This window comes from Haemaphysalis longicornis, unplaced genomic scaffold (genome assembly GCF_048455015.1).
Source record: "Haemaphysalis longicornis isolate Haplotype H1 unplaced genomic scaffold, Haemaphysalis longicornis Haplotype H1 scaffold_5, whole genome shotgun sequence".
Taxonomy (NCBI): Eukaryota; Metazoa; Arthropoda; class Arachnida; order Ixodida; family Ixodidae; genus Haemaphysalis; species Haemaphysalis longicornis.
The window spans coordinates 49,912,227-49,936,360 of NW_027526385.1; the positions used below are offsets into that span (position 1 = coordinate 49,912,227).

The 24,134-nt window shown below is 48.4% G+C and overlaps 1 protein-coding gene across 2 annotated transcripts in view; it reads left to right on the top strand.

Moving 5' to 3' along the window:
* LOC144138207 (regulator of G-protein signaling 7-like) overlaps window positions 1-23,820 on the top strand; it is a 44,738-nt gene extending 20,918 nt beyond the window's left edge. The window contains exons 7-15 of one of the 2 annotated variants that reach the window (XM_077670389.1): window positions 5,602-5,678; window positions 6,673-6,754; window positions 9,380-9,469; window positions 11,995-12,056; window positions 12,882-12,983; window positions 14,441-14,644; window positions 16,330-16,563; window positions 17,005-17,430; window positions 18,696-23,820. In XM_077670389.1, the coding sequence (XP_077526515.1) occupies window positions 5,602-5,678; window positions 6,673-6,754; window positions 9,380-9,469; window positions 11,995-12,056; window positions 12,882-12,983; window positions 14,441-14,644; window positions 16,330-16,563; window positions 17,005-17,430; window positions 18,696-18,879 (1,461 nt within the window). In that variant the 3' untranslated portion in view covers window positions 18,880-23,820. Of the gene's footprint in view, window positions 1-5,601; window positions 5,679-6,672; window positions 6,755-9,379; window positions 9,470-11,994; window positions 12,057-12,881; window positions 12,984-14,440; window positions 14,645-16,329; window positions 16,564-17,004; window positions 17,474-18,695 lie in introns of both variants that reach the window. The other variant, XM_077670390.1, reaches the window with a different exon arrangement.
* The last annotated feature ends 314 nt before the right edge of the window (window positions 23,821-24,134 follow it).

The window sequence follows — 24,134 nt, forward strand, 5'->3', positions numbered from 1 at the left end:
CTCGGAAGGACGCCTATCCCATGCCGAGTATTGACTCTATCGTGGCTAACCTAGGTGGTTCTCGATACTTTACCATCCTAGACGCTAGTCGCGGGTACCTGCAGGTACAGATGAGTGCGGGTGACGTAGCCAAAACTGCGTTCACCTGCCACCGCGGGCTGTTTGAGTTCACTCGAATGCCTTTCGGTTGTTCTGGAGCTGCAGCTACCTTTCAGAGGTTGATCGATCGTGTTCTCGGGGAGGCAAAGTGGCGACATGCCATGGCGTACCTCGACGACATTGTCGTGTATTCTCGCACCTTTGAGGAACACATCCGACATCTGGAGGATGTTCTCACTAGGTTGCAGGATGCGGGTATCACCCTCAACCCAAAGAAAGCTCAGATTGCGGAGACTCGCGTCTCTTTGCTGGGCTTCACCATCGACAGTGGTCGCGGCTTGCCGTGCGAGGAAAAGGTCCGAGCTTTGCTCGAGTATCCCTCGCCGACAGACATTAAGGCGTTGAGACGCTTTTTGGGAATGGTAAACTACTACCGGCAGTTTATCCCCAATTGCGCGGCTCTGCAAGCGCCTCTGACCGCACTGTTGAGGAAAAATGCTCGCTGGAGCTGGGGTCAGGAGCAGGAGGAGGCCGTTCGCACCCTCATTAAAGCTCTCGTTGACACAGCCGAGCTGCGGCTGCCCGACCTGAACAAAGAGTTCGTGATTCAGTCTGATGCGAGCGATCTCGGTTTGGGCGCGGTGCTGCTGCAGGAGCATGAAGGTGTTCTTCGGCCGGTCGCCTTTGTCAGCCGGTCGTTGACACCCGCAGAGCGAAACTACTCCGTGACGGAAAGGGAGTGTCTCGCGATAGTTTTCGCTCTGCGCAAGTTCGACTTGTACGTCGACGGCGTTGCGTTCGTGGTGGAGACGGACCATATGGCGCTAACCTGGCTGAAGCGCCTGGGCGAGCCGTCTGGCCGCCTGGCGCGCTGGGCTCTGACGCTGCAGCGCTACAACTTCACTGTGCGCTACCGGAAGGGAAGCACGAACGTGGTGGCGGACGCTCTGTCACGAGCCCCCGTTTCTGTTCCACATACTTCCGAAGCAACGCATGCGTGCGAGCACGGAGCTTTTTGCGCCGACCGCTCAAACGAAACCAGCCCCGAAGGGACGGCTGCCGTTTTGCAGCAAAACCCGGGCGATTCCGCATACCTGGTAGCCCCTGTCTACTCATCCGGTATTGCGTTCAGCAGAGAAGAGCTCCTTGAAGCTCAGCAGAACGATCCATTTTGTCAGTCAATCATTGACGGGCTCAGGGAAGAGCCGTGCTCTGAGATGGAGCAGGGTGGCGCGGCCACCGGGCGTCCGGTAACAGCTGGTATTGCTGTCGGCGCCGAGCACAATGCAGCTGGTACTGCTGCTGGTGCGTTGGATACGTATCTGCTTGATGCGGACGGACTCCTGCTGCGATACATACCATCGGAGGAGGCCTCTGACCCCTTCAAGGTGGTTATCCCGCGCAGTCTGCGAAGAGCGACTCTGAGCTATTTCCATGACTCGCGTGTGGCCGGTCACGCGTGCGGCCCTAAGACTTATTTTAAGTTGTGCAACTCCGTGACCTGGCCAGGCATGAAACGGGACGCTCTCCACTTTGCCCGCTCATGCCGCGTGTGCCAAAGCGTGAAGCCCAGGGGTGGCAAAGCCCCAGGCCTCATGCAGTCGATCAACAGCCAGCAACCCTGGCAGATCGCGGCCTGTGACGTGATGGGCCCCTTTCCTAGGTCCAGCAGAGGTCATATGTATCTCTTAGCCGTCACAGACCACTTTACGAAATGGGGCGAGTTGTTTCCCCTGCGTAAACTAACGGCACGCGCAATATGGGACAAGTTGTCGGAAGTATTCACTCGGTTTGGCTACCCCGCCGAGTTGATAACTGACAACGCGTCCTATTTCACGGCTAAGGTGTTCGTCGAAGCCTGTGCGGCCCTGGGCATTAAGCACCGAAAGACGACGACGTATCACCCACAAGCCAACCCCACCGAGCGGTTGAATCGGAACGTGAAGCACATGCTAGCGGCGTTTGCCGAACAGCACCGGGACTGGGATGCCTATCTCCCCGAGCTGAGCTTCGCTTTGCGTACAACCGTTAACCGCTCGACTGGGTTCACACCCGCATTTCTCACTTTCGGGAGAGAGCTGCCCAACCCACTGGAAACCGTTCTGCGGGCTGGTGGGGGGGCGGCCGCCGCTTCCTCGGCCCCGAGTGAGTACGCGGCGCAACTGCGCTCTAGGATGGAGCAGGCGATTTCGTTAGCCCGCAGAAACCTAGGCAAAGCGCGCGCTGGACAGAAGGCCCAGTACGACAAGGCACACAGGGAGGTCCGCTACAAAGTGGGTGACCTGGTCCTCAGACGCAACCACGTCTTGAGCGACGCAATCAAGGGCATCTCTGCTTCCCTGTCGGCCAAGTGGTCGGGCCCGTACCGAGTCGGGGATGCGCTCACCCCGCTCGTGTATCAGCTGGTAGATCCGAAAGGGAAACCAGTTGGCGGTCCAGTCAACGTCGCAGATCTGAAACCTTTCGTTGCGCGCAGCGACGATTGGAATGATGAGGAGGCAGCTCCCAGTCTGCGAAAGCAGCCGAAGCGCGGGGCGGCGGCCCAACGGCCGAACACCCATCGCTACTGGTTGCGCAAGCGCGCGTAACCACCTCCGCAACCCCTCCGAGGTAAACAGAGCGCTCTGCCTCTGGCACCTTCCCCGCGAGGAGGAGCGCGGGTGGTTCGCTTTCCTCGCTACTCGCGCGGTCCGGCGGAGGGCCCTCGCCCTCCATTTGCCTCCGAAGCGGTAGGGGGAAAGGGGCATCTGCACGACAGGGAGAAGGGAGAACGGGGGAACCTTCTTGACCCCCTCACCTACTTCCGGTCAGTCGATTCCCCAGCGGGAAGTGGGGCGCCTCTGCGCCCCCGCCAGGTAGCGTACGCTCGTTTTTGTTGCGCGGCCCTTCCTCGAGGTTAAATTAAGGTGGGAACGCGGGGTAGGCCATTCCGTCCTGCGCCTTCGACCCACCGACATGGCCCCTACTCAACCTCCTGCTCGCCCGGACCGGCCGGCACCCAAGAAGCGGCGCCCGGTCGCGTCGTCGGCGAAGCCCCCAAGACCGGCCGGCGTCCCGGGCGTTCCCGGCTCCTCCTCGAGGCCGTCCTCACAGCCCGCGCCCTCCCTCCTGCCCGGGGCCTCTACCCAGCCTGGCGTTCCGGCGGGGTCCGGGCTGCCAGCACCGAAGCCCACGAAGAGAACGGTGACCACGTGGACGTTCCAGGAGGGCAAGGAGCCGCCGGTCAGCTTTTTCTCCGCTCGCCCTTGGAAGCGGCAGCGGCGGCCGCGGGTACGGCAGTCCCGCTCCCTCGGCATGTTCGAGGGGCGGACGGTATCCGCGGCGGCGGCGGCGGCGGGCGGCGCGTCCCTGGCACCGTCTCCGGGGGCGCAGTACTGCGCGGGCTGCGGCGGTCTACGCCTGACGGACAGCCACGAACAGTCCAAATTCCATCAAGTTCACGCCCCGCCGCCGCTCTCGAGCTCCGCTCCCTGCAAGGCGGCACCGGCGGCTCCCCTGGGGCCCCTCCAACCTGGTCCGGCGGCGACTTCGGGCCCGGCGGCGTCTCCTGCCCTGTTCCCGGCTCCTGTGGTGGCTGCTCCACTGCCAGCGGCCCCCCCGGTCCCTCCTGCTACTTTGGCCCCGGCGTTGGCCGAACAGGTCGTGAGGGCCGCCCTGCCGAGCCTGATCAACTCGGTGGTGGAGGCCCTTGCGACCGACCCGTCCTTCACCGCGGCCATCACGGCGGAGGTCCGGAGGACGACATCCAGGGTGGCCGAGGCGGTGTTATTCGAAGAGGACGTACCTCTTCCCCCGGCCCTCTGCGCAACCCTGGAAGCGGCCGCGGCGGGAACGCCGGAAGACATGGAGGTGACCGACGACGCCACTTCCAGTTCAAGCGCGGACTCAGAGAACCTCCTGAAGTTCTGAATAAAAAAAGGTCAGAGGAAGCGGCCGCGTACGCCTTTATTTTTTTGGGTGGGTTGCCCGTCGGCGGGCTCGGTCTTGAGGAGGGGGGGGTTGTGGGGATCCTTGTGCCCCCACGCCTTGTCCGCACACGTGCTGGGGCGAGCTAGGAGCCGCCATTTTGGGTAGCCGGCGCGTCACGTAGGTCGTGTTCTCCACGACCCCGCGCGACGCGCCGAAACCGGCTCGCCGCGAACGTGTGCGGGAGGCGAGGGGGAGGGACGACCGGTTCGTCGCCTTCTCCCTCGCCGCCCTCTTCTCGATCGCCGGAGGAGACCTCCTCTCCTCCACCCAAGCTGACGAGCGACCCGCGAGAGCGTGCCGCGGGGACTCTGCCGAGAGATTCTGCCCTGATCGGTCGCCTCGGGATGCCTCCCTTGCTCCCGCGACCGTGATGACGGATATCGAGGTCTGAGCCCAGCGGCTTGAGCGAGCGACAGGAGCCACTGTCTCCCCGCGAGCGATAGTCGTGTTGTCTGGTGTATGCACTGTATCTGCCAGGCAATAAAGCCTTACTTTGGATTGCCGGAGCCTGTCTACCGCATGTGAGTACCCGAACCCGTGCGTGAGTCTTCGGATTCCGCAGGGCTAGTGTACGGCGCGTAGCGTTCTCTAGCAAAGCTAGCCGGGGTCCTCTGCTATCCCGTACGTTAGCCCACAGTACTAACCTCAATAACGCATTTTGTAAACCAAACATTTATTGAATAAACCTTGAAACCTTGAAAAAAAAAAACGCATCTACGAACGATCTAAATGTATACCGATACGTAGTTTATGAGATAAACGTATACTTTTGTACTTCGTTATGATAGATGCGTGTACTGTCGTATCTAGAACCGCTCATTTTTAGCGATTTTCAAATGACCGTTTTGACACTGTAGAATCCCGGTTTCAGACACACGCTGGAAGTCCAGAAATCTAACAGAGCTTTTCGGTCGATCAACCGCTCTATGGTGAAAAGCATTAATTTTTTGACAGGATGGTGTCACTTCCACTAAGGTATCTTTCGCTGTAAAAATGGGTTCGGGCGAAAGGAGTAAGTCCCTGGTGGCGCCGCCATGGAGGGACACATGCCTGAACACCTCCCACTTACGTAGTTTAAGCAACTGAGGAGGTGCACTACTAAGGTGCCCAGCTGTGATAATGGTGAGGCGAGTTTATGGTCACACCATCGCGATCACTATGGGCCAACAGCTGCTTTCTATAAATGCAAGAAAATAGATATTTTTTCGCAGTGCCACCCACGCCAAAAACACTGATCTACTAGAAAAGTGACCTTAAAACCAAGTGTCTTTTAGTCTTTATGCCCCATGCTTTTCTACGTGTTTCTGTTTTTGCAATGGGGATGGTGCGCTTTACATCTCGTCCCTAACGCCAAAAAAAGATTGCAAGTGGCGAAGAACTACCGCGTAGTTATTTATGTGTGTCCACCCCCTTCGCCCTTGCCTGTGTCAGCGCTACCAAACTTTTGCCATGTCCTACCGACAGGCGCAAACCAGCACTGTCGTGATCTATTTCTGATCTGGTTTTCCATCGTGTTCCCTCGATGGCTTTCAGGAGGCGTTGCAGAGGCTCAAAAAGCTTCTCTACCATAAGTGGGAGTTCGTCTGCATGCAAGCCCAAGAACAGGCGGCGTGAGTGTCTTGTTTAATACTTGACGCATGCTTAACTCGGAAAGTTATGTTGCTGAGCTTAAAAGGTAGTCATGTGGACCTGTGATACCCTCACAACGTGTGAAGTCCAGTTAGGCGGGCTCCGGTCTTGAAACTGTAAAGGGGGTGAAAGCTGCATCAAGGCTGCTTCTGAAACCACAGGCCCTATCACCTTACGCTGATCTGGATGTTTTGACTACAGGGCATCAGTTCTCGGCGAGGATTCAAATGTACAGAACGTAAAGTTTTGAAACCACTAAATTGTTTACAAAAACAGCGCTCAAGACGGCAACACACACATAGCGCTAGGCTATTTGTGTGTTGCCTCTTTCTTTGTGTCCCATCTCGAGTGCTGTTTTTGTATGAGGTATGAACCAACGAGCCCAAACACTTCCATTGCTAGATTTGCGCAAGGAATATTTGCGACAGCTTGTGACCAAGTCCACATGCCACTTAACGTGTATTCTCAAAAAGAATCGCTACTGGTTCGTTATTGTTTTGTAAATATGGATCCCTTGAGACAAATATGTCGTGGAAGTTTCATCAGAAGAACCTTAGTGACACCGATGTGTACTGAGATCCTTTACATAACATCACTGATCATGATACCGTACGCAGCAAGGCATGGACATCTAAGGTGTCATAAATATCATGAATTCCAGAAGCGTATCTTTGATTTGAAAATTTCGTACGTGTAGTTTTCTGGAAATAATAAGACAAAAAAAGTACTCAAATAGCGAAAATATTTACTCCTATAAAGGAGAAACAATGTCCGAAATGATTTGGAACGGGTCTAGAAAGGTTACTAGAGAGGTTTAGCTTACCGGAGCCAATGCCGTTTGCGGCCTAGCGCCCTACGCATGTGCATTGGCGCTACCGCTTGTTATCGGAGCGGAGCGGACCGTGAAAAACTGTCAGCTAAAAATCGCTATTTACACAGTGCTTCACGTCTGCTTATGATTAATTGTTCCTGCAGTTTGGCCAAGGAAAGGAAAAAGACCGATAAGCTGATTTTACAAAGCCAAGAGCGGGCTTACTGGCGGATCCACCGGCCACCGGTAAGTACTAATATTTTACACTAACACAACAATAGAAATCCGGTGGGGACACCTGCTGACTAACCTTACATTGTGCTCTGTGTGGCGCACAGGAACTTGCAGCATCTGCTAGCTACTGTTTCACAGATATCGGCGAGCGGATTTTAGTACCTGGCCACAAGTCACGCCATGGCCACTGGCGGTACCTAGTAGACGACGTTTCTTGACAACGCTACATTTTTTAACCAAACATTTTTACGTGTTTCACGTTCCCATGGACTATGGGATGCGCCGTAGTGCAAGGCTCCTAATGAATTTTGACTACCTAGGTATCTGCAACGTCTCGTGAAATCCCGGCACGCGGTCGGTCTTTGTAGATTCATTGCATCCCATCAATGCGATTTGACACCGGGGTAGGGTTAGATGAGACGGCCGCACGGACTGACGGCAACCAAACAGTAAAATGCTTACGTTGGCGAACGCGGAAAAAAGAATCGTTTCCCGCAAAAGTTTCGAGATGATGAAATAATTGTTTGTCCCCTGTATAATCAACGGCAAAGCCGAACGTTCAGTGTTTTGTAACCATGAGGCTGCACAGAAAGGTCACGATTGACAAGACTTCTTAGACGAGCGTGTCAAAGCTTTAAAGAAGAAGCGTCAAACGGCATCAAACTGAATAAAATGATTCATAAAGCAATATTTTCCCCCTGAAGGGGGTTGGGGGCAGGCATAGAGCTTCATGCTAATGTATGCTAGAGGGAAATCTGTCGCTGCAGTCACGGGCCACCGTGGGCGGCGCCATTGCTGCCAGCGACGTTCCTCGCCTACTTGGCTTAGCTAGCCATACGGCTTCTTTTTTGTCTCGAAGCGGAATTCAACGAAAGAAAAGTAACATCTTTTTTCTTGTTCATCGTACATTAAGCTTCTAAAAAACTACTGACATTTTGGAGGTTCAATATTATAATAATAAAAGAAATTTCATGAACCATCTACGGTAATATTTTTGCATTTTTGCAGCCAGAGCCAACGTTTTAGCCTGTTCATGAGCCATGCCAAGGACAAGTGGAACGTACCTGCAGGGTACATGACGGAACGCTCGCTGAAGCGCGGCTCCCTTAGGCAGTGGCGCCAGATTTCTTTCTAGTATATATTAGTATGAAACTCTAAGGGGGCAGGGGCTTTGTGAAATTTATTCCTTTTATAATAGGAGGGTCATGCCGGAAAATAACAGATGGCTTCGTTTAATAACCACAACTAGGAGATGATTTCGGGGGTGACAGCAAGAAAGCGGAGCGGGGTTGATGCACGTACGACTTACGTAGTAAAGCAAGAGGCAGACAGTCGTGCATCGAAAGGGTGACGTCGAGCAGAGGCTGATGCCTTAGCCGCCTCGGCTCGATGTCGCCCAAAAAACTGCGATCTGGGTAGCTCAGTCAAACCCGTGCGATGGCTCCGCCTATGAATAAGAATTTTATTTAAGCAAGAAAACTGCCGATTACCAACAAAACGCTCCAAAAACAGGATGCAAAAAATTCTCGTAGCTTGCACTAGTGGTGCACAGCTGGAGAAACGGCAATGCTGGCTGCCCCTCTCCCTTCGTCGGATTCCCGGCTGTTGCCCCTGACATGAATTTCTGAACCGGCCGCTGGAAGTTCTCCATGACTGGCACGTCGGGATCGTTTTATCCGCACGCGTGCCCATGTCCCCCAAAGTAGGCCGCGTTAGCACGCGCTAGAACGCGCGGCAACCGGCTTCGCGAACTCGGCGTCTGTGCTTCCCGTTTCAGGCACGAACTTACGTGAACTGGCGACGAAAACAGTACGCGAAAGATCACTCCACTTAATCTGGCCACAGTGTTCTCGTAGGCTGGGCTGACCGACGCAGGGCGCCCCTCACGAGGCGCATGCTCACGTCCACTCGGTATTTTTTCTTGGTATTTTTGCGAGCTAATCACGATGCGCAAGCCTGGACGACGCCGGGCGCTCCTCACGAGCGCACGCTCACGTGCGTTTGGCTGGGCTGACTTTTCTGGCAGCACTCGACGGTGGGGCTAAAGCTTAAACAGCCCTGCTGGAAAAACACAATTGCATTATTTGCGGAAGTTGACTGCCCTGAATGATTGATGGCACGTGTAGAAACGTCATTTGCGCTCAGCCGTTGCCGCTCTGCACTCAGTGCACTTACCACAACTCTCTGCAATCTTTATTATGAAATTGAGCATCGTTATGTAAACCTAAACCACAGGAGTACGAACGCTTCGTTTTTAAAGCGAAACTTTCCATTCCTCAGCGATGGCGACCATCCCGTCGCCATCAGAGGTTATAGGTTTCACAGTACGCTTCCCGAAACGATAAGGATGATAAACGAATTCTCCTCAAGCACCTCAAGAAGAAAATGCTTACCCTGGTCTGAATTAAACCTCGTTCCCTCGCGTTATGAAGCCGACGTCTAGGCATCCGAAAGCGCCATTCCGACACTGTTTCAGGTTTCAGTTTGGATTATGAACTTTGACTTGGATTGCGAGGTAGGAAGCTTCTCGCTTTAACCTTCTTTCGGTTAGGAAATGGGGTTTGATTTGTATCTTCACAATGTTTCGCATAGTGTACTGGCGATCTCAAAAATAATTTTCTGTCTCTCCATCAACAGCCTGGTTGCACAAGTTGCCTAGAAAGGAGTCCTGTGCCCAACAAGAGAGGCCCTCCCAAAAAGAAGACGAAAGATGACCTGAAAAGGGAGGTGAGTGGCCGCTTGTTTATGCAACTTACTGCCAAAAGCAGGGCTTTGCATTTGCAAACAACGGAGAACCTAATCGAATTGCCAGAGCTGCCACAATTTGTAACTGTGAAAACGGTTAGTGATATTCCACACCTACAGCGGGGAAAAGGGAAATGAACTTTAGTATTTAGGAAGGAGCTGGAGGGCAGCGGGGAAGAGGTTTGCTATTTACGAAGAGAAGTTATGCTTTAGGGAAAGAAAGAGGTAACATTATCCACAACAGCAATGCAATCATGAAACAACAGAAAGGTTCCTCGCTGAAATCTATGCTTTCAACATTATGCAAAAAGCAGTACTGAAACGATTATTTTGCTTTGTGAATTTGTAGCAGTTATTGAATACAGAGTGAAATAGGCGCTTGCGTGGACGAAGAGATGAAAAGTTGCCGGAAACGGCGGAATAAGCTTGGATCACTTAAAACATGAAGGAGACGTCGCACTACAAAATCCTACAAGTTAGCCTCTGAGTTCATCAAAAGTTGTGTTTTAAACGATCCCAGCCAAAAGAAATGCTACCGTAATTCTACTTTCACACGAAATTCATGTCAAAAGGCTTACAAGAGCTGACCAGCCAGCCCACCTCACCATTGTATAAATGTTTTTTTTTTTCACAAGACGTTAACTTATAAGCGACAACCCATAAAATACTAGATTTCCAACAAGAATGGGAACATTCTGGAGTGGTAGGATACTTTTCTCAGGGGAATGGTCATATACCCACCCTTACCTAAGCTGATCAGGTACGGGATATGAACTGGACGCATTACTAAATACTTTGAAATAACGCACAGGTCGTCACAACAAGATATGCAAGGAAGGATGATAAGAGCATCGCTTAGGAAGGAAAAACAACTGTGCTGAACTACGGAACGCAGTCGAGTCATCACACCTAAATTATGAGTAAAGGTGACGACTTCAGGATTCAGCCGGGCTTGCAATACGACAACTGACTTAAACGGACCCTGCAACACTTTTTTTTAGTTTTTATATATTATAAATGCTTTCAGAACGTACTCAACAAACACAACTCGCACTTAGAATAGGTGACGACAAGGTACCCCAGCCAGAAACTACTGCTCTATGCCGATCAGATAACTTGGAAACCTGCTCAAAAAATTTTTCTCTCTTTCATGAGTCTTGGCGATCTTTGAGCGCTCAAATCACGTAATTACAGCACTGTAGCAGCTATTGGCCGTTCCCTTTCTGTTGTACTAATGAATGCTTTCGCTAGCCGCACTGGAAAATACCATGCACTAAGCGAGCAGAAACGGAAGGCGGATAGTTCTGCTGCGACGAGTCAATCAGGCAGTGCCGCTCCGTGCTGTTGATAGCTATAGCTTCCACAGCGCTTCCAGACGAGTACGAAAGAGTGAAATACTTTATCAGAAGTCTGTCAGCGTCTCTATAAAGTGGAACATCCGGCTAAGTAGTGGGTACCTCGGAGTTGATATTATAGGTAGAGGAAGTAAACTTCTTAATGTACGTGAAAACAGGAAAAATTAGTCAGCCAAAGAGAAGACTTTGGCATTCCAAATCGGGGGTCAGCTAGATGTCTTTGGGAGAGTCCGTATCGTGCAGCGAATATACGTGATTTTAATGATGATGCTGACATAAAACCAACTTTTACATCGGTTTTGAGGTGCTCTTTAGCGTCACTCTATGTGTCAGACGTCGTGTAGGAATCAGCAAACCAGTTTTTATCGTAAGTACTGCATGCAGGTATTTAAGAAACACCTCTTAATGAGTTTCATAATTTCAAAAATAAAACAAAAAATATTGGACAGTATGTTGGTCAAATAAGGTATAAAAAGTCACAATTCTACTAAAAGAAACATTTTCTACACCTAGTGTTTTATTTTTTGTCGTTGTTTGACAACGAACGCTTAATTAGAAACAATAACAATAGCTTGACCGGCCAATATCCCCTTAAGACCTTTAGCTCTACTGCCGGCAGTAAAACCTGTTTTAGTCTGCCGACAAATATTAACGTCGTACATGTCCAACACATGACTGCAATCTAACAGGGAGGTTTTAACTTCATTGGTTCTTTTATGGAGCTACAGCTACCACTGAGAAGTGCAGGCTAGGTTGAAATGAACATAAAAACCGGCAGAAATCTGAGGCGAGTAAAGCTGCTTTTGTATATTAGTTAGTAGACCATGTGGTTGTAAAAAAACGTGCGTGTAAGATAGTAGAAAGTATCAAAATACGTCGGACGTTTCTTTTCAAGTTGGAGACATCACCTTTAAGCCCGTATGCGATGCTCCAAGTGATCGAGTAGGAGCAACCTCAAGGAGCCATTTATTTATCTGTGACAGTTTTCTCATTACAAAACTAAAAGTTCTACAGCGTAGTCAATGTTTGAAGCGTGTTCACGCATGAACTCGTTAAACGTCCTCTCAAAAATTGGTGTTATAGGAGATTATCGACATTCATTTTTAACGTTTAGCCCTGTGGACATTCAATTGCTACCGCTACTGTTTTCAGATCGAAATCCTCAAAAGGAACCTTGCCCGGTCACGGACTAAAGTATCCCAAATTCTTGTGAGGTAAGTTTGTGCGTTTTTCACTTAAGATCACTTAACTACCTCTACAGCAACGTTTGATACCAGATATCCAAAAATATTCAATGTAGCGCCCGATACTACTTACGTTTGTGATGTGCAGGTAAATTATATAATAATTTTACGCTATGAATTCCTATATATGTGCCAGTAAATCTGTGTGTAATGTCTTCTGTTGCAACAATATGGCGGTCGCGAGGTGGACACAAGTGTGCGAGTGATCTGCGTTTTGTTGCGGTGGCGGCGGAGATGGGACGGGGTTGGTGAGCACCACATTCACTGTATGCCCATAAAATACACGAAGGATACTTCACGGCTTTCGCATCGTTTTATTGTGGAACACAATATCAATGCACCTTAATCTTTGTCGGCATGCCCGCTGTTACAAGCGCGAGTCCGAAATCGCTGCATAGCGGTAAATGAACTTGTCATTTGTTATTGTGTCCTTGTTGAGATAGGAGTATCACCGGCGATTTGCAATGGCGGCGAAGAACTTCAATATATGTTCGGCACTTAGTACACGCAAACCACTTTATTTGGGAGTTACTTTCTCTGAGCTCCTTCAATCAGGTGCAGTGTGCACCCCCAAGAAAACTTTTCTAAGTGTACTTAAGCTTAGCAATTCAAAAAAGTATCGCTGAGGAAACTTGCTTTTCGGCGAAATGGAAGCCCCTATGTTACACCCCAATTGCTTTTAAGTTAAGCACTTGCAGCCTCAGAAACTATTTCGTGGGTTTATTTCTGCATTTGCTAAGGGTTTTGTGCTCAAGAAGAATAAACGAATTCACAAGTTGGTTTCTTTTTTTGCAGGTGTGAGCAGTACAAATTCTTCGATAGCTTTCTAGTGCCACCGTATCCAGGAAACCCTTGGATCACGGACGACCCTACGCTATGGGCCCTCGAGGGCAGCACGTGAGTTGCCATGATTGCAGTCGCTCAAGCCAATTGCAGTTTCAGAGAAGATGACCTTCTCTACTCTTTTTTAACGCGCCAACTTCGGTATGCATGTCTGTCTCTAACTCGGTGTAAACGTCCTTCCAAAAAGCATTTCGAGGAATGCTTGAACACGAATAATACATTAACAAGAGCCCTTCAAATAATTAAACTCGTGTCATGGACCCTATTGTCTACATTGTTCAACGAAACAGAAACCTCAGGCATATCTGGTGAGATTATATTTTCATATTCGAGAATCGCAGACCTTCCTGGATTACAGTCCCAACTGCATTGGTCTGTGCTATTGAAAATGGTAAAAAAACAGCAACAACGCGTAAAACGGCACTAAAGAAGGGCAAAAACGTAAACAATAATACATGTCACCTTGACCTTACGACTTGTGTACTAGGATTTCAGTCGTTCGAATCTGCGTATGGGGAAACTGGTTGGTGGAGCTTATATAGGCAGTTTCCTGAAACAAGAATAAAACCAGCTACACGTAAATTTGTACAGAGAGAGATTAAAAAGTTATTGCATAACAGCCAGTAATCCTAGACATCGGCGAAGAGCCCTTGGGCTCTAGCGGCGTTTTCGGACAGATGAATGTCTAAGACTTGATCCGCTGGGTCGAAGCTGAGCAATACGGTCTCCCATTGCTCTACACAAGCGATGTTGAGACCTAACGTTGTCGCCTATGGACAGGCCTACAGCATGTGTGATAAGTGTGCCCAGTCATTACACCGGCAGCACTTGTCAAAATATTGCTCCGTGGAACAGATGTATAGCGCAGCTCTTGCTGAGCATATCTGCTTCAACGAGGCATGCAATTTAACTCTAAAACATTATTAGGAAAGTTTTTTACTGCGACTCTTACAAGATTTGTCTCACTGTATATGTCTTGCATGTCTTGCATGGTCACAATTACCATACGAAAAGGTATACGACCAAAAACGATGGCTTATGTCCTTTGATATATAAATGTTTGATATAGAAATAACTTTAATAATTATTCGTGATGAAAATCCGGCATCCATACAAACATATAACCGACGGACAGCACACAAAAGGCCGATGTTCTGCACACGAAATATGGCCGACTGCTCGAAAGCTCGATGTTCCCGTCTTCATGTTGGTGCGACGTTTTTTCCGGAGTCTTTTCCGTTTAGGAAAGCACGCATATCAGTCAGTCCCCCTTTTAAGCGTGCATGGAGAAGGGGGTGGTTGGGAGGGGGGCGCACACTCGCAAGCTCACTTCACGTTCGCACAAGATGAAACGCACGTCCTACCCTTATGTCAGCGCTATTCTTACGTAAGCGCTACTTGCCGTCATGTTTTCTATTTTCCGTGCAGCATATGTTTGGTAAGCTGACCCGTAAACCAAGTGAATCATGATCGCACTGGCCAACATTCTGCCACTTTTACTTTTCCTGCAGAGCCGACGCGCCGACGGAGCGCCGTCTTCAGCGGTGGAACCTGTCTCTAGAGGAGCTCCTCGCGGACCCTATGGGGGCACAGGAGTTTGAACAGTATTTGAAGACCGAGTACAGCCACGAGAACATCCTCTTCTGGAAGGCAGTACAGGACCTGCGGCACGGATCGCAGCAGGAGATGCCTCGCAAGGTGGCCGCAATCTTCGAGTGAGTTGGCCTTGTCTCCCCGTCCCTTCTGTATGCCCGTCCGTGTGATCAGTGGCATCGGATGGGACGCGATCGTTTCCTCAATTATTTTTGACCGTGCGGTATGTATCATGCAAATGAAAAGAATGAGCGGGGCAGAGTCACTGATGGCAATGTGTCGAGAAAAAAGAATTAAAAAGCTAGATGTGCAAGCCAAAATATGGAAAAGGTTTCTGGTGTTTCATCTGTGCCGTACGGCCTGTTGGTGCCCTAAATGGGCTTATTAGTGCCAATCAGTGTGAGGCATTAGATTAAACGTTTTGGTTGATAACTGGCAGAGTAAAAACTTATTTCCTATTTTCTGACCGACATTTTCGACATATATACACGTGCATTCATTTCCTTCTCTGGAATAAATTATTCTGCTGAAATTTTTAGCTAATATTGGAGTACTCATGAAGGTATATAAATAAATTCCCTGAGTAAATATTGTAGCTGCGGCTTTGGCCGCAGTTTTTAGACATTACAAAATTGCGATATTTCTACCGTACCTGATCACTGAACAACCACAAGTGATTTTCTTTAATCTTTAAGCACCAGCACCTTATTACAGCACTGTATTGTCACAAATAGCGGTTTTTAAACGTATCCTGCGTTCAGGGTCGTAGATTAGACAATACATTTGTATATTTTGAGGGTCATAATTTTTTTGAGACAATGATGATGATAAGATCACCCATCAAAATATTAGTTTTCGTAGGTTTTTACCCACTAATTTTTGTGCATTTTTGTACACCCATTGCTTAGTAATATTCTTTTTTTCTATAGCGCATGTGTACCCGGTTGCATAAAGATCTTAAAAATGTTGCCTATTAACCAAAAGGCAACATTTAAGCATACTTGAGTATGCTGGACGACGCGGTTCATCGTCGGCTATAATTTTACTGCGATTACCCAGTTAAAAATTTTATTTTAAAAAGAATACTGCTCCTAGTCTTTTTGGGTTGTATCAGAATTTCGAAATTCATTTCCCAAATTTAATTAGGAATATTGCGAAAAAATAGGAATTGTTGATGAATATTTTGTTCGCTAAATTTTATTCACGCTAAACAAACCTTTAATTATAATTCCCTGAAACGCAAGTATAATGAAGAAAATTTTCATATTAAAGCAAAAAAAACCTTGCCGTAGTTACGCAGCACCATAACAATTCCTTTCTTGGTGTTTTTTACCATTTTTCAGAACTTCGTAACGTAGAAACTCTTCCCTTTTGCTTGTTTCTGTCGTTGCTTAACAACTGCTTAATTGTTCAGTATTTATAGTGAACAGCTCTTTTAACTTACATGCGTTCCACTACTTTTGCAAAGGCCCCTTACGTCTCAGTTTTCGTGATAAAATTAATCATTTGTTCGACATTTCTCTTTAGCTATCATTGAAAGTTTCACTCTCATTGATTTACTGCAGGGCAGTGTGTCAAATGACATTACTGGCGACTATCAATCCTTATTTCTATAAAAATCAAACATGCAAGCTTCTGTCTACGAAGATATCACTGAACACTTTAAATGCTAGTAAAATTGGGCAATGGCCTCCGCGTATGATTATACCGGTCATTACCAACTTCAGAGCAATAAGAGCAACACTAGAGGCATCTTTACAAAAAGCCATCCTTGCCTCCTTGACCACTTCCCATCTTTCCTGAGCAGAGAGTTCCTGTGCCGTGGATCGCCGTGCGAGGTGAACCTGGACAGCGAGACCCTCGAGCGCACGCAGCAGGAGGTCCAGGAGAGGCCCACGCGCTTCAGCCTTGATGCCGCCCAGCACCACGTGTTCGCCCTGATGAAGAAGGACACGTACACGCGCTTCCAGCGATCCGAACACTTCCGGCGACTGCTGGCCAAGGCGCAGGCACTGCAACAAGCCCAGGGGCAGCGCAAAAGGTGATGACGTCACGACGTCTCAAAAGCGCGTGAAGTGGTAACCAGGGGCGCTATTCTCGTAACTGTCCCTTTTGAAAACGTCCCTTTTGAGTCCCTTTCATCGTGACGTTCTTCCAGTTAAGCAGTAGGCGTTGGCAGTGGGTTTGTTGCGCTTGCGTTACGTCACTTCCGGCTGTTTGCTTTTAGCCAATCAGGGCTCGCCAAAAGGGACACTTTTGAAAGGGACGCAAAAGGGACAAAACTCAAATATAGCCCCAGTTGTTTTCAGGCTAATAATTTATATAAAGAAATAATCCCAACTTCGATGTAAACAAGTTTTTTTCCATTGCTTTAAGTGGACGAAATTACTAGAGGCTTCTCCCTTCCTTTATCCCGCCGACAGTGGCGCATGAAAATAGGAGATGAGTGGCAACTTTGCACGTGACGCTTCCTTCTACGCAGATTCTTCCACTTCGGCTCGAGCACCAAGAAAAAAACATCCGTCTGTGGCCCGCTGGTGGGCACGCTTCCACCCAGCCTAGGCGGCAGCGCGAGCAGTGCCGGCAACTCCCTCATCAACGTCGGCGCCTCAACCAGTGCAGGGGTGGCAGGAGGTGCGGGGATGGGAGTTGGAGGAGGTGGAATGGGTGCCATGATGGTGTCGGGCCTCCCAGCCGCAACCTCACCCACGGGGGTGCGACCGTCCGGCCGTCCGCTCTCAGGGAGCACCGTGGACCTGCGGAACACTTCGGAGCGCCGCGACGACGTGGCCGGCACCGGGATCTGTGGTGCGGTGGTGGGCTTCAGCGGTCGCCACTCACACTCGACGAGCGACCTGCACAAGCTGGAGGCGCCGGCGTGCTCGCCGCACGGACACGTCGTGGCCAGGTGAAAGGAAAGCCCGGAGCCCGGGACACGTACGGCCTGTTCGGTACGCAGGGCCCGCTCAGAGCTACCGCGGCGATGGCGGTCCAGGCGTTGGGGTGATCCCGTGATCCGGAGGTCTCGCGCGCGGTTTTATGGAATGCTGCATACACGTGCGTTCGTAGCTGTTCTAGAACTATGTGTAGGTTTGCTAATAGTGGCAGTATTACCAATCGACTGATGCAGAAGAGTGAACAGCGAAAACATTTTACGAAGCATGCAGAGATGTCCACAATACAATTCTTTTGTTGCGGGCCTCCTAGTCCCTCGTCGAAAATGTGCGTTGTTCCCAGTTATGTCTCTTGTCCGGAACTATACCTACATGGTACCTTAAATTGCCCTCGTTCCTAAGAATAATAACCTCTAGGTTTGGTGCGGAGGGTGCCTTGGAGGATTTCTTCCGTTGCTTTAAATCCGCAAAACGCTGGCAGTTGTAAATAAACTACTAAATAGGCTTAGCTGGCCGTAATCACTGAGCGCTCTTCTTATAACCCCATGTGGAGCGCATCAGAACACAATGGTTCGTTCTTTGCTGCCTAGTAAAATTGGGACGGGTGCGTAAACATTGATTAGATGCTACCGAGATAAGCCTATAAACTGGTTGCAGAATGAATTCTGTTGAAAATTTGCTGTGAAGAACAAACTTCCCTTCCTGTACATGGCAGCTGCAACTTGCAAAACATGTAACCAAATACGGTCGTGCACGAAGCGTGTGATAGCTGACGTTAGCAATGTGGTTTAAATAATCAAAAGCACGTTAACGTTGCACTCGTTTATGCTTTGCCTAAACTGCTGGCGTGAACAGCCCGCTACCAACTTACTTAAGAGTGAACTAATTAAAAAACAACAGAAGAGTCCTACGCACTAGATTGGGAGCAAACGTTCTGGTTTTTTCCTCCAGGCTGGCTAGACTAGTCAAGTGTGTTTATTGTCATGCGCATGAGCCCTGCCGTTCCGGGCTCAGTGTAGCCACTGTAAGATAAAAAAGGACCCGAACGTAAGGAGCAACAAAGATGCGAAAACAATAAGGCCATATTTCCCCTCTCTCGATGACACAGGATTCTCTACAACTACTGACAGTGTAGCATTCATCATTACCACGGTATTTACTTTTGTAGCCGACTGGAATTTATCACGAAGTATTTGATTCAATATCCCGCCGTCATTTGTGACTTCGCATGGTGTTACAACGTAAGCGAAACGTCTGAATCGCACGTCAATGTCTGCAGGTTCACTTGGGGTTCTCGAGAACCCACGGATGAAGATGCTGACTCCAGCACGCTTAAGGTGCCTCGCTGGAGCCACCGGGCCAGCGACCCGGAAGCTTTGTTGCCTCAGCTGGGTCTGCACTTGGACAACTGGGATCCTTCAGCACTGCGGAAAACCAGCGTTCAGGAGACGTCGCCACCGTAGGGGAAGGAATTAGTCCAAGCGTCCATGAAGAAAGAATGGCTCAGCTGTCTTCGTTCACTGTCATAGAGAAAGAAACGTCCGTTATCACGAGAAAACTGGCAACACCAAGACTTCTCCCCTCTTCGCTGCCACCACTGAGTGCCGTATTGTGCTTCGGCCAGTGACGTTCTTGAGACCGCCTTTGAGCGACGCAACTGGGGTTTGTTGGCGGTGGTGGTTTGGTAGCCGTCTAGAACTGTGAAGAACGCGTCCATCAGTGACGCGTCGGCATGACGGGAGGTGTAGTTAGCCCTTTGTTTGTGTTCTTGTTCAGTGCTTATAGGGTGCTTCAATGTGGCTCTGCTTTTCTGCTGCCGCGTTGTCCGGCGTGGTTTTTGGCTGAACTAGCTGAATTGAGGAAGAAAGGGCTGCTTCCCGAGGTCAACCTACGTCGACTTTGATGCGACAAAATCAAAAGTTCTTGTTGGTCGTCTCCCCATTGCGTAATGGGAAGCTTGTTGGCGTATTCTTGGGCGCGTACAGCTTGTACGGAAGAAATACGACGCAACAAACGCTCAGGATATCTCCTAATGCCACAAAAAAACACTTCATACGTGGCGGGTGACCAGAAATTTAATGTCTTCAGCTTGTGCCTCTAAATGCATAGTGCTTCTAAACTTCATGGGGCTATGTCTTATTCGGCTGACAAGCATGGGCTCTATGCCAGGGCCGAAATGTCGCAAAACGAGCCAAAAACGAAGGATAATTACACAGCTGGGGTACGTGCACCCCTGCGCCTTCTTTTCAAATCCTGACAACGCAACTGTCGCTGTGAAAACCAATCACCACATTGACAAACTTGACCTTGAGGAAAGCAGAAGCTCCTTTGCATTATCACAAGGTTGGCAAGGAAATGTTACAAAAGAAAATGACGACAGGAGAGGTTCTGGTCTGACGTAGTTCGGGCGGGCCATTAAGCCCCGAAGAATCGATACATTGCGACCTGAAGAGTATACTCAAAGTTCCAGTAGACACAGACAGTTATGTTGAAGCTTGCGGCTGACGCCGACCGCCCCCCGTGTACAGTTTCTTGCTCAGCAGATAGCGAACTCCGCCATCCGTAAGCTCACGCTTGTACGCAAATTTCAGTGGCTTCCCGTTCTCAATTGGATAGCATGGCAGGTCTGTCTTGCATAATAATGCGAGCCCGATAAGGTTCGCAGGGCGGGCGAGCATGCGTCGTTGGAGAAAACTAACAAAAGAATGTTCTCTCTCTGTAGAGGTGGTGTATACGCGGGAACTTTGCCCCGTAAAGTTCCTCTATAGGTTTTTAGTCTTCCTGCCAGAACGAAAGGGCAGAGTCCCTAAATCTGCCGAGAACAGTGCATTTTTTCTTCAGTCAGCACGTCACTTCCTGCGTTTCATACACGGGAGAACATGAGGACTGTATCTCTCCAATCACACGCGAGAGAACTTAAGACTGTCAGTCTCCGATTGCTGTTGATAGCACCATGATTTGTTCTTGCAGCATTCGCAAATTAAAGTTTGTTCTTTTTGCGTGTAGAAAAGCGGACACCTCACCCATGCCGCCTTTTCTAACACGAGCCAAGTGGTGGTGTCAGCATGGCTTTGTTTGAAGTCAAAACGATTCAAATTTAAGCTTAAAAGATTCGTCACAAGTTATCCAGCAGTAGTGGAACTTTAGTATTTTTATCTTCCCGCCCCCTCATTTCCTTATGCCCAACCTCTGGCCAACATTTACAACAGCTCCACAGAAAACGTTTTGGCACCCATTTTGTTATTAAAAATCTCATCGGTGTTAACGAATTTAGGTATTTCGCTCTAACTGTTTTATTGAAGACGAGCGCAGGTAGATGAGCTGGCGCTGCCTCCATCCATCTATCCCGTGTTGGTCCTGGCTTGGCGTCCAGTACCGTATCGGAGAAGTAAAGTAGCAAACCGCACACCAGCGTTTGGCTTGGACTAAGATAGGCCTTGTATAGTTACCACCGTTATAGTTAATATAATATACTTGTTGAGTAAGGATAGGTGCGACTAAAGTTTTGCCAGCTAAAGCGTGTGCATCAGCAAATTATAGAAGAGTGCTCTGGATGTTATCTGCGTGCACCCTGAATGTTATGGCCTGAGCTCGGCTGTAGGCTGCGCGCAATAGATAGCCTTGTTTTGCGTATCATGCTGTCGAATGTCGGTGCCCTACATTCATTGTCAGTGAATTTCGAGGAAAGGAGGTTTCGCCAGAGTGTGTGTTTCACGGCAGAAAAGCTTCTTTCACGGCAGAAAACCTGAAAGAAGCTCAGTCAAAAAGTAAAAAAAGAATACCTTATTGAATTCTATTTTCTAAGCAAGCGTAAGCCTTACTGCAAACAAATAGCCAAAAATGTTACTCGCGTCAATGTAGAGGCGCTAGCATGGTCGTTGAATGTTTGATTTCGATGTGGCCAACGCACCAATGGGTTTCATTTTCACTGCGTGTTTCGTAACTCCAGTGACAATCAAGCATTCGAATTATTTAACCACACAACTACAAACTTTAAGAAAAGTGATCTAGAAAACCACGAATACATCGTTGACAACGTCTTTTTTGGGAGAAACTTTGTTGGAATGGGAAAGGGCAGATTGTAGCCATTCCTGACTCTTCTAGGCCCGGAGTGTACACTTTAGGACAGGTAAAAAAACTTCAGTGCGCTGTTGCAGTGTTCATCGAGGCATACAAGCGTTATGAGACTCTTGTACATTATTCGATGGCCCTCTTATGCGAAATCGTATTGTATTATCAGCTAGGTGATGCACGTGCTGTGATGTATACCTCTTGTCTATTCTACACTTATTTGCATGTCAAAATGGATGGGCATTACGGGTGTTAATTCGCAGCTTATAATGTAAGCCCGATGGATGTGAAGGGCAATTTACCTTGTTTACCAAAAAGTTCAATATAATTCGCACAATACTGCAAAACTGGTGCTATAGCTCGTGTTAAAACTAACCCAGGAAATTTGATTTTCTCCAGATTAGGTGCACGAAACGCATGCTGCGTCGCATGTCAGCAAAGGAACTGGGTGAAATTCTTTTCAAAGGTTCTTTTTTGTGTTGAAGTACCTGGTGAGTTTCCAGTTTCAAGGAACACGTGAGAACTGCGCGTTTATTCGCCCATTGCTACTGTTCTTCTGAACGCCACACAGGAATAACTGTACATCGCCGAAACCAGGGAGACAAAGTTTGTCCCAGTAGGGGTAGACAAGCCACTAGTAGGGAGCGTTGAGGCACCCTTTCTTGCGTTCACCACTTTTGTGTCCAGCGCCAAGCAAAAGGAAACGGAGAGAACATGTGATATTTTCTAGGTACTCTAGGATTCTAGCGTTGAGGTGGCTTCATTTAAGACACACACACCCACACTTACAACGCATACTTCTTGCAACACACTCAAGACGCACGCGTACATTCATCCACACGCAACAAGACACACACACTAAACAAAGACAAATGTCGACTCCTTTATAGTCCGCATTTGCTTTCTGTTTCAGGTCCTTGCGTGCCTGCGTGGTCCTGTGTATTAAGACTGTGTGACAAAATGGCGCGACTGTTTTTTTGTGAGAACGCTGCATGGTTAAAGTGTCGCCGTGTCTATTTTTATTTCATTGAGAGATGGAGAGAAAGATCATGTCGAGAAAACTATAGAAACACGTTTATTTTCGTTTCGTGTATTTCGGAGGCAGAGATGGGATGTGATAAGAACACCAGATGCGGGAACATGGCCCGAACTACGTCCGCAGGAGGATGGTGAGGAGGATATGACATCCAGGAATATGGCAGGCCTCTTTCATTCTTGATGTATTCTTGATGGGGTCACTTGAGTGTTCGTTACATTGAAAGACCAAACAGAGTTTAATCGGCTCAACTGCTTCGAAAATCAGTGTCTGTCATAATAAAGATTGGAGCAAGTAAGATTTACCGTTACGAGAAGGTCTTTGAGTATAAAAATTCCCCCACCGTCAGCTCTGAATTTACCGCTTGCACGCAGAAGTTCCTTTCCACATTCAGTACTCCGACGTTCAGGTTTGTTTTTTCTATATAGTGCTATTTTGGGAATCCATTTCCGAGAATATTTTTGAAAGAAGCATGAATTGAGCAGGTCAACTTATCTGATGCGGGAAAGGTTCCGTAAGGACTTAGAAAAGCTGGTAGGAGAAGCCATAACCTGAGCAAAATGTACTTATATATGCTGTCATTGAAAAAAAAAGTAATTTGGACACTTGTAAGCCTTTGGGCATCCATTTTTGAAGTTGATTTGCCTACTCACCGATAACAAAACTCAGGTGACAAATTTGTCACTGACATCAAATGTTAGATAAAAATAAACTAAACTATTGTACATGGTACTAGAACTGCCACCTCTTGGTTTATATTGTGTTATGTTAGCCAAGGTAAAACCATCATTAAGGTAATCGTAGGAACAGCAAAATCGAAAAGCAACTGAGAAGTATTCGTTTAGTTTTTCTTAATTTTCCATGCAGACAACAACGTTAATTCATAATGGTTGGCGGAGTATTCATTAGCCGATATATTATCGAACGCTTCTCAGGCTATTTTTTTTTCGTTTACTATACTTAATACAGTACACCGCATTAAGGGCCTTCTCTCTATGAAAAGAAAAAAAAAACATCTTTTTACGACAGTTGCACCTCTCCGGCTGTATCGTCCAGCGGACGGAGCGGGTCATGGTTATTCCTGCACTGGGAAACGACAAGGTCTTTTCGCGAGTCCTGTGAAACCTTGACGAAAAAAATCAAAGGAGACGTGTGTGTCCCGCTAGGGGGAGCTCGCGTTTTTACCTCGACATCTCTTGCCGTTCATTCTTCCTTCATAGGTGTGTGAGCGCTGGATCCTCGGAAGATGATGTACCAAACTATAGGAGCATATTAAAATTTCTTCTCCTCCGAAGAACTCACCGCCGTTGCAAAAAGTCATGAAGTTTTGCGCGAGTGGCGGTTTGTTCAATGCACTGTGATACATCGTCACGGACAAATGAAATGCCAACACGAAAATATTAACCGGAACACGCAAAATTGCAAAAATACTTTTCGTGGACGTTCAATAATGGGGCGCTATTGGTAAATCTGGAAAGCCAGATTTCACAACTTTGTTAATGTAGTTAAGCTACGCGTCAATTACACTGGGACGAAAACAAATTGCGCTATTTGTGTGTTCTAGTTCATATTTTTTTGTGCTGGCGTTTCAATTGTCCATGACTGTACGTG